Source organism: Apteryx rowi, unplaced genomic scaffold, assembly GCF_003343035.1.
Source record: "Apteryx rowi isolate R43461 unplaced genomic scaffold, aptRow1 scaffold_91, whole genome shotgun sequence".
Classification (NCBI taxonomy): Eukaryota; Metazoa; Chordata; class Aves; order Apterygiformes; family Apterygidae; genus Apteryx; species Apteryx rowi.
Window position 1 is genome coordinate 120,449 of NW_020451216.1, and position 10,251 is coordinate 130,699.

Here is a 10,251-nt window from a genome sequence, read left to right on the forward strand (position 1 = left end):
GCCAGATGAATGCCTCCAGCAAGTTTGCTAACTAAATGCATCCTTTTAGGCAGCAGGTGAGACTTTTAAGCTGTCAGCACTGCCTGTATATTTCAACTACAGCAAGCAAAACTGTTCTTTAGATACTGGCCCCAACATCTGGAGATGCTGCTAGTGCAAAATTAACTGGATTTCCAGGTGCAGTTGGGCCATYTATTAATACTAATCCCACTGCTTCCAGAAAAACATAACTACCTTTTAAAAAATCCATAGTAACAAGTGACAGCATTTTCAGTTTAAATGTTTAGATTAAGCAGACTTCGAGTCTAATTGAGACCAAACTTTTTTTTTCTTAGCCCTGTATTCTTAAATGTTCTAAATTTGCTGCATAGTAGAAAGAGGCCTTAATGCGTTTGGGATGTTTTTCTCTAGCCTGTCCTAATGTTTGCCCGTTTTTTGTGTGTGTGTGATTTCAGTTGCAGCTAATTTGCAGAAAATTGTGGAAGAGCCCCAAGCAAACAGATCCGTCACTTTCAAACTGGTATTTATTCCTGTTCCCTAATTGAACAAGTTGTCACTTGTGCAAAGAAAACACTGCATATAGATGCCTATAATGTCGACTGTAGGCATCTAATGTATGCACTCTGAATCCTCCCTTCCTTCCCAAAGGTCCCCACTGGTCTTCTGACAGTAGGCAATGCAGACTCCTAGCTTGTGTCCTCTGAGCTGCACCTGGGTTAAATAACTATGTGAGATGATATGCTAACCCAGACATTCCCTTATCCTAGCTAATAAGCATATAAAATGTTACAGAAGTGTATTTTCTGTGCTTGGAGTGTAGGCTTGCCCCAAAAGGATAGAAATGCTTCAGGGCAGGTAAGTGGACAAAGAAACACCACTGAATCTTTTCTTGGAGGAAGAGAATGGGGAGGGTCCAGATACCTTGTCTTTGAGAGGAAATGGAAGAAAAGCTAGGAGATGAGTGACAACAGCAGATGAATCCTTCAGAGTCAGTGAAACTGAGTGTTAATTACAGTGGCAAAGCAAAGGTATAACCAATTTATTGGTAGGTAAACAAACTTATGCCATTATAATTTTTGACCATTTTTGTGGGTAAGGAGAGTTTTTGTTTCACCCAGGATACTGCACATAGCCCTAGTTGGAGCAGACATTGGCAAAACTTCAGTCCCAGCCCTTCCTAGCTAAAAAATAATAATAATAAAACCACAATTTTAACTTTGGATACTGCCACCTGCTGAGTACAGTACAAAGCTGTCCTGTAACTGCTCCCTCTCCAGACTGTATCTGATGCACATTGTTGATGCATAACATAGTGCGTATCCGAGGATGCCTCATGGGTGTTGCTATTTAGATCTCTGTTTGYTGTGTTACAGGCATCTGGTGTTGAAGGCTCGGATATTCCTGATGATGGCAAACTTATAGGATTTGCACAGCTCAGCATCAGCTAAACAATGGTCCCAGGAGATGTTTCCCAACCAAGAACCCACATGTGCATATTCGTAATGCTTCTGTTAGCCTAAAAAAACCACTACTGCCAAAGAATTGAACTACAGCCCCTTCCTAGAAGCTTTAACATTGTTTCCTTAATAGGATCACAAACCTTCCTAAAATTACCGATGGCGTTTACACCTTTTGTAAACAACTCTCATGTTTTTGTATCTGTCATCTCAGACATGCAGATCCAACGCATCATTGCCTGCATGTTTATTTTATTATTGCCTTACTTTAAAGAAAAATACTACTGAGTACGAAGCAGGGGGTTCCACTGCTCTGATCTTGCCTAAATGTTTGCTTACATGTGGTTTCATTTTTTTTTCACTTGCTATTTTTGCACAAGTTTTAATATTGAACGGATCTTTTTTTTGTTCTTCACCCACCTGCTTCTCCTTCCATCTGAAACACCAATGTGTACATGTTATTTGGGTCACCTGGAGTACTGAGAAATCTGCTTTTCTTCAGCTGTATTTTAAAAACTCTGCTGGTTTGAATGCTTGTGCCTGAGAAAGTGAGCCAAGTCTTAACCCACAGAAGGGAGAGCTTTCTTCCCTTGTTTTTGTGTTTTTGAGAAGTTCCTTGACTTTGAGGTGTTAGAAGTCAGCTTTCCTTTGTAAACTGCCTTAATTTTATTTTATTTTTTTTTACCATTTTGGTTCTCTCCACATGAGTGCCAGGGATGGCATGAGGGCTGAACCTTTTAATTTACATTAAGCAGTCCTTCCTCAAAACATGTCTTTCATTCTGCATCCTTAGATGTAGTCTGTTCTTAAAGCAGAAGAATGAGGCATTTCTGTCTGGAAACGGATCTTTCAGATGATCCATAAACTATCGATGGTCAGAGGGAGAGGAGTTGTGTGTCACTCAGCGTTTGGAAAATATGCACTTCAAATTGTTCTTGAAACCCAGTGTGTGGTGCCTGGCTGTGCGAATCCTCCCTGATGTCTTTCCAAGTCCTTTGCAAACTGGTACACGTGGAACCATCCCTGTTGTGTTTTACAGCAATAACRAATTGCCGGTAGAGCGGTATACTAGGCAAGCGAGCTCTGAACTGTCCCTCCTGCACTAATTGCTTGGGTTGTCTGCCTTCTCTTCAATCCAAGCCTCGACATTTGATCAGGATGTCACTGAAACCATGTAACTCATGTTTAGGTGTTGTTTCTATGTGGTGTTTCATTTGAATTTCTACATGAATAGTATAAATTATACTTTGCGTTTGATAAGAGACACTTGTAATGCAATATGTGAATAATAAATGGTGTTGATTTTTTTTTTCCTACTGTTTCACAGTTGGCCTTTGTAACTGTTCTTGGCGCTGAAATGTTTTCTACACGGAAATTGTAAGCCTGTAATTTAACACGCAGATGGAAACGTGTTTGGTTTCCGTCAGCCACAAACAATGCAGAAATGGAGTGTTAAAACGGAACGACTGGGTTCAATTAGGACTTTTTTATTTCAAAGTCTTCTGATGAACAGTCTATATTTATATATTTTCTCTACAGGCAGCTGCGGAAGCTTCCTGAATTGCGCATGTTCTTTTTCTACTGCCCTTGTTTCTTTAGCCTGTAGTTGACTGTTGGGGAGGTCCCGATGGGTGCTGCCAGCTAGTCAGAGCCCCATCGCTAGCGAGCGTGAAGGGGAGGAAGAGGAAGGTGTGGGAGCGAGAGTGGCCCCGAGTGCTGAGCAGAAGCTCTGCAAAGGCGAGGAAGCGAGAGGTGTCCTCTGTCGGGGGAGCTGGCGGTGGCTGGGTTTGGCCRAGTGGGTGTGCATGCGCGTGTGTGCGACAGCTCTGGCACTGCCCTTCCTCCTGTTGTCTGATACCAAGCACTGCCTACGGCTTCCCCCGCAGCGTGCTTCTTGGCTTGGGAAGAGCAGGCTGGGATCTAGATCTTCATGTTGCCCAGGATGGATAGGGACGTGCTGGAAACCCTTAAGATACAGAGACCAGCTAGTCCTGGTACAGTATTATTTTTCCTTCTGCCTGCATGCTCCAAGGACCTCATTGGTCTTTTGTGTACTGGTGCTGAGAAGTGTAGGGCTCAAATGGCTCAGATGGGACAACGGAATGCCTATTTGTTAAATTATTCCCCGCTTTCCCCAAGCCAGGACTTGGAGAGCCTGAGTTCACACTAACCCAATGCTCCTTAGCTCTTTAAACGAGGAAGATAAGTAAGGAAGAAGCTGATGTTGTTTGCTATATAGATCTCCAGATGTTTTGGGTAGTGATCCAAACTTTTTGCTTGGGATATTACAGTGCTAGACAACTTTTTTTCTGGTGGTGTTCCAGTAAGTGCCAATGCTGTTTGTGATTCTTTTCCAGCGTCATTAAGAATTTGGGGGGTGGTGATGTGCAAAATTCTGATCTGTACCTGGAAGCAGTTGGTATTTAAGTTAGTTCCTACTTTAAGGACAATGCTTTGTTAATGAAAAAGGATCCTCTTCACAGCTTCGGTGTATTGTAGATTATAATGAAAGATGTAAAATATTCAGGCTTTTTTCCTTTTTGGACTTTGTATTTTACTGCATGTCTCTCTAATTTTTAATCAATAAAGAACAAATTGTCCATTGTCTTGTGTTAGGTGTGTTGTTTTAGTGATGCTGAACTGTGTGGTGTTTCTTGAGGATGGGGCCTAGGGGCTTCTCCGAATGATGTCTACACCATCTAGTGTGTTTCTGCTCTGGGTGGCAGGAGGTTCGACAGCCACCAAGGAAGACTTGGTGGGGAAGGGATGGGATGGTCTGCAGGCATCCTGTGTGTAGAGCTGGCACCAGGAGGAGATTTTGGATCATACTCGAGGGCTTGTCTCTTGCTGAAAAAATTGTTCCTTGCTGTGCAAACTCTGTGCAGCTGGGCACAAGCTTCCCTTTTCTGGGAACATGTAAGGATGGCACAGGCTGCCATTCAAGTGAGATAGTTTATGCTGTGAGAAACATGTAGAGCATCAACGGCTCCCCTTCTATCCTCTCGATTTCCACAATACTCATTTTTTATGCCTTAGATTTTTATCCAGGGGCAACTCTGAAGTCTCTCCCTTACRTTTTAAGTGTGAAGCCAAGACTTCAACAAAATGCATTGAAGGTGGGAGGCAGAGCTGAGGCATATCCACGTATCACACTATCCTGGTGACTCTTCGCTCTAGTTGGGCTGTTCATCTTTTTAAGCAGCAGTACTGTTGTCTGCATCATACTCATGTGTGAGCAGTCATGTGTTGAGCTGTGATAATGGGAAGGGGCCTGGAGTGAAAGCTCTTGTTTGAGTGGGTTACAGGACTCGTGGCAGACTGTCAATAAACCTCTAATCACAAGAATGAAAACTCTTCTGTGACCTGGCACTGAGCTGTTGTCATCATGTCAGTAAAGTTGTCATGGTGTATGCTGTAATTTGTCAGTTAAACAAGAGTGAGCATCTGCACAGCTTTTCCCCAGTTGTGGTCAGCCTTTAACAGCAACCTTGGCTGGCAGCTGCCAGCTTGACTGCAAAACTTTAGTGTCTAGTGTCATGCAAAAGAAAGGAGGGCTGACCTCTTCTGCTGCACCTGTTTGCAAGCAGAGGGTGTATTTGGCTACCTCTTGCATGCCTCCTTTCTGAACAGCTTTGGAGAAACCCCAAAGTCTTCCATCCTCCTTCACATCCCTCAGCATTTCTTGCCTTCTGAGAAGGAAGGAAAGTTTTGGAAAGGGAAATGTTACCTGAGAATTAAAATTAACCAATAATTCCTGCTCAAGCTCTTTTTGGAAATGTTTTCCTGATGTCTGTCTTCTGTTTCCCTGTTTATTTAAACCCTGTTTATTCAAGCTGTCAGCTTTGTGGGCATGATTTAGCAGGGTTCAGTAGGGTTTTGTTTCAGGGAGGTTGTGGTGTCTCCCCCACAGCCACAGAGGATTTTCCTCCCTGCTCAGAGTGAGGGAAAGAAGTCTCTAGACTTCATGGGCTAACGATGCCAAGGCATGCGTCCTTTGGGAGCAGATAGGGAAGATGCAGTTCCAGGCATGATCCCCGGGTCTCTTGACTGGAATGAACCCATCAGTGTTTGCTTCAAAGTGTGAGACGTTGCTCCGAAATGCCACATGCTTGCTAAACAAGAGTGTTGTATCTTGGCTGGTGGCACTTTCCAAGCTGCCTCTTCCATTCGTTCTTCTTTCTAAGGCTCTTGGAGTTAGTCTGCCATACTCTGATCCTTCATTTTTTAGAAGGGTAAGGTGTTTGTCTTTCCTCGCAGACCCAGGAGACTCTGAGTGAATGTTACTTCCAAGGTTAGTAGATGGAATGGGAAGGGCTGTTCAGGGTCACTGAATCTAGTCCCCTGTGCCTGTGAGACAACTTCTTAGCAGTCTCTCCTGTAATTGGCCAAGCTGTGTTTAAGAAGCCCCAGAGAATTATATCATACTCCCATCTCCAATCCTTTGCATGCTGTTTTATGTTGCTGCCTTACACCACTGCCTTATAGTCCTCCTGCAGGTGACCAGTCTGCCCCAGTTATTCATGTCCTTGGACATTCCCCCTTATGGGTGCTTACCATGAGGTGTCTCACACTGTTGCATTTTATCTATCTCCTGCCTTAGGTTGTCCTGCCTGCCTCTAATGTTGGTTAAATTCAGTAAAAAGATTTGCTCTGTCAATGCTTTCTGCCCCCCCGATATGGAAACAACCTGATCTCCCTTCTTGAGTGCATTAAACTGCAGGAGGTTATTCCTTTTCCTAGAGTTTGTCTCCATCCTTGACATTGTCTGTCAACCTCCTCCTAACTGAAAATTAATGGAAAGATTTGCTGAGTGATTACTCAATAATCCTTTGTCTCAAGTCTTGCTACCCTTTTCCTTTCCTCCTCCTCTTTTACGTGGACTTATTTGAAGAACCTGTTGCTCTTTGCTTATATCCTTTAAGAGGAAAATCAGCATGACATTGGTCACTTGTTTTGTCCCTATGTGCTCTGCAGGGGAACCTGTGTTTTAGGGTTTGAGAAACACATGGATAAAACAAAGATGTTCAGTGCCTTGCTGAGGTTTCCCTTCCATCCCCCCACCCCAAAGGGCACTAGCTTGCTCTCCTGATCAGTATTTCTTTCCTTTGGGCTTCCCTGCTCATCTTACTACTTCATGATCACCTTCTTACAGTTTTCTCTCCTCCCWAGTGGTGAGTTTGCAAATAGAAAAGAACTTCCCCTGGATGGTGTGCAACTCCTGGAATTTGTTTACTTAATGGGAACACAACGTGAGTAGAAATCCCAACGCAGTGCACTGCTTTTTCTTCAGATTTACATGTCTCTTGTGGCTGCCTACAGGTGCAGGGTTTATCTTGGGTTTAAATACTGGTTGAAGCCTCTGTCTCTGTAGACCCTGCTGACAGCCTGCCTGGAGATGATGCTCTTCCTGTGCTTTGGCTTCAGCACACAGACTCTCCCTAGAAGCGCAGCAGATGGATTCCTCCTGATCTTTCCCCAAGCCCTGGAGATGTGTGTCGTGGACACATGGGCTGAGCAGGTCCTCGAGAGCCCCTTGAGGCCTCAGCCCTTCCTGCTGGGAGGTGTGAATCTGACCCAATTAACCACTGGTTCCTCCTCCCCTGTTGTTAGAAAYCTCCAGCAAGGGGTTCCCATTCTTTCTCTTGGTTGTTGGTCCGGGCCCCAGGTGTCCTCCCTGCTCCTGTAAATATGATGCCAGCTCTGTCCCCTGTGCTCCATCTTGGGCTCTCCAAAGCTAGGCAGAGCAGAACAGCTTCTTCCCAGGTCCACCTTTTAGCAATCACAAAATACACAGTAAGAATGGCTAGTGTGCTACTGAGTTACCCTGGTTCAAGGTCTGTCTGCTTAGCCCCATCTTTGATGTGCATTGCATGTGTCTGCTGAGCAGGGCTTATTTTGAGGGCAGCATCTCTCTTCCAGCTACGTCAGGGTGGGCACCACCTGCCCAGCAGCTGGGGTGTTTGTGGGTTCCCTCTGGGAAAGGGCTTGCCTCGTTCTGGTGAACCCAAGCAGGGCAGCCGGGATCTGGTTTCCATTATGCTCCTGTACAAATAGTGTTTGGTCTCTGATCGTTGGTGTCTCCCCTCCTGTGTGCTGAGTGTACAAACGGAAAATGTCTTCTCCTGCAGAGTGCGTGCCAGAGTCTCCTCAATGCTTTCTGAGGGTTGCAACTCCTGGAATTTGTGTTTTTTTCTAATGGCAACACTGTGCRTACAGATCCCAGCCTGAATGCTCTGCTTCTTGCTCTTCCCTTAGATCTGAGGGCAGGAGAAGGAGCATCTGAGTTGCTTTTGGGCACCTCTGGAGGCTTTATGGCCTCATGGAGCCTCACCTGAGATCCCAAAGGGGTGCCAGGCTGTTCCCATTTCTGGGATGAGGTGAACAGAGCTGGTTTGAACCTCATGTTTTCAAAGGTCATTTTAGTGCATGGAAGCATTTGAATTGAGATTTGCAAAACCTCCTTCGAGCAGTGTTGGCCTATGTCAGAGATATTTCTATCATCCRCAAGACGGTGCCTACATGCCTTCCCCAGATCTTTCTGGACATTGTTCCCCACCAGCCTACGGAGTGGCCCAGAATTTGTGTGAAAGGCAGACGTCCTGCGTGTGGCTTGTTCATGGTTTCACAGGGAAGCTGCAAAAGAGGAAGGAAATGGAGTCTCCCTTCTCATGGGATTGTAACCAACTGGCTGGCCACCCTTCCTTGTCTCCTGCTCTACTCATCTGTTAGCATCACCCCATTTATTCCCCTGGACTTTTTCCAGCTCTGCGTCATGCTCCACTGACTTGCCCCCTTTGAACCTTGCTTACCCGAGCAGTGGAGCTGATGGGGACAGGCAGTTGTTTCAGCACTTCAGCAGCTCCTGCAAATACTTTGAAAGTGAGTCTTTTCCCAAGTCAGTGCCAGCCGATCCTGGTGGAGGGGCAATCCAGGTCTCCTGAAACAGGGATCCTTCTGCCCTAGCCAGTAGCAGATGCTGTACGTTAGTGGGTGGTACAGAGATGATTAATATATCACACACTGTACTTACGATGGGTAAAACATCAGGCATTAAGTCTATCCTAACAAAAAATCACATATTTGCTGAGGCTGCCTACGTCTGCAGAGCTTGTCTTGGGTTTAAATATTAATTCCAGCCCCCACAAAAGTCTCTCCCAGCATTGTCCTGCTCCAGACAAAGCTGACAATATGTCAGGCATTGGGGAACTTTTGAAAGCGGCTGGTGATTTTGGACCATTTCAGAAATGGCTGGTGGTGCTCGCTTCCTTTCCATGCCTCAGTGTGTCTTTCCACCAGTTTTCCCAAATTTTTATGGTCTCATATGTGCCTCATCACTGTGATACCAGCTGGATCCGGGCGGTCGGCCCCAACCTGACTGAGGACGAGCAGCTGAACCTCACCATCCCCCGGSATGCAAACGGGACATATGAACAGTGCTCCGTGTACTCACCTGTGGACTGGGACTTCAATTCCATCGTGGTGTATGGCCTAAACACCACGCAGAAGTGCAGCAGTGGCTGGGTGTACCCCGCAGACCATGAGGTGACGCTGGTCACTCAGGTTTGTAGCATTCTTTGGTTTCTGATTGCTTTGTGCTCTGGTAAATGGTGTTCTGCAGGCTGGGGTGTCCTGAGCTACTGCCAGGCCTGCCTGGAGATGATGATTATCCTGTGCTTTGGCTTCAGTGCACCTGCTCTCCCTGGAACTGCAGCAGATGGCTTCCTTCTGATTTTTTGTCAGGCCCTGGAGATGTGTTTCATGGACACATGGGCTGGGCAGGTCCTCAAGAGGCCATCTCAGCCTTCCTGCTGGGAGGTGTGAATTCAGCCTGATTAACCATTGCTGCCTCCTTCTCTGTTGTTGGAAACCTCCAGCAAGGGGTTCCCACTCCTTCTCTTGGTTTTCGGTCCAGGCCCCAGGTGTCCTCCCCGCTCCTGTAAATGTGGTGCCAGCTCTGTCCCCCATGCTCCACCTCGGTGTTTCCAATGCCAGGCAGAGCAGGACATCCAGGGCACCAGTTCATCTGCACCAGAGTTGAGATAGTTTTGTGTCCAAGAAACCTTCCCATGCAGGCAGACGTCAAGCTTAAAGGATCGTCTCTCTCCTTTGGCTGGAATTCACTGTCTTCTTCTGCCCATGCCAAATGACTCGAACATGTCTCCTCTTGGAGCAGGTCACTGGCTGCTAAGTGACCCCAACCAGGATGCTCGTTTCCTCTTCCCCTTGGGCCTTTTGAGACAGCCCGTGGCCTATGCTGTGGGGAGGATTTGTCTCATGACCTCCCTTCTCTGAATTGCATTGGTGGGGAGGCAACTCTGCAGTGGTGAGGAGTCAGAGGACACCTTCCCCAGGAGGTGTTTTAGGAGAAAAACAATTTCTTCTCACAAGGCACCAAGGGCAAATGGGACCTGGCTGTGACTGCAGATTGGGCAGGGCATTTTCAGGATCTGGGTTTTAGCACTGACTTTCATTGATAAGAGTCAGGAGAGCATCATTTATGGTGCTTCTCCTCATCTCCTTAGCCGTTGTCTGCCGGGTCCCTTTCTACAGGTTTTGTTCTGGTTGCTGGCTCAGGGCCTTCCCAATGTGAGGTTGGGAAGAAGGAGAGGGCAATACCCTCTTGTCAAAGGGCAGGGTCCAGGCTCCCAATACCTCCAGCCCCATGGCCAGAAGTCGGGGTTGCAGCGCAGGCAGTCRGAGTCACTGACACCAGGGCTGTGCTGACTGTTTCGGTGTTCCCTGTGGGGCCCCTCTTGCAACAGGAGCTGCCTCACCTCTCCTTGCCTCGTGCCTC

The 10,251-nt window shown here is 46.5% G+C and overlaps 1 protein-coding gene across 2 annotated transcripts in view; it reads left to right on the plus strand.

The window, feature by feature from the left end:
• The window catches only part of OXSR1 (oxidative stress responsive 1), a 38,656-nt gene extending 34,594 nt beyond the window's left edge, over positions 1-4,062 (plus strand). For both annotated transcript variants that reach the window (XM_026091576.1, XM_026091575.1), the window contains exons 14-15: positions 456-520; positions 1,374-4,062. In XM_026091576.1, the coding sequence (XP_025947361.1) occupies positions 456-520; positions 1,374-1,448 (140 nt within the window). In that variant the 3' untranslated portion in view covers positions 1,449-4,062. The remainder of the gene's footprint in view (positions 1-455; positions 521-1,373) is intronic.
• Positions 4,063-10,251: the final 6,189 nt, after the last annotated feature.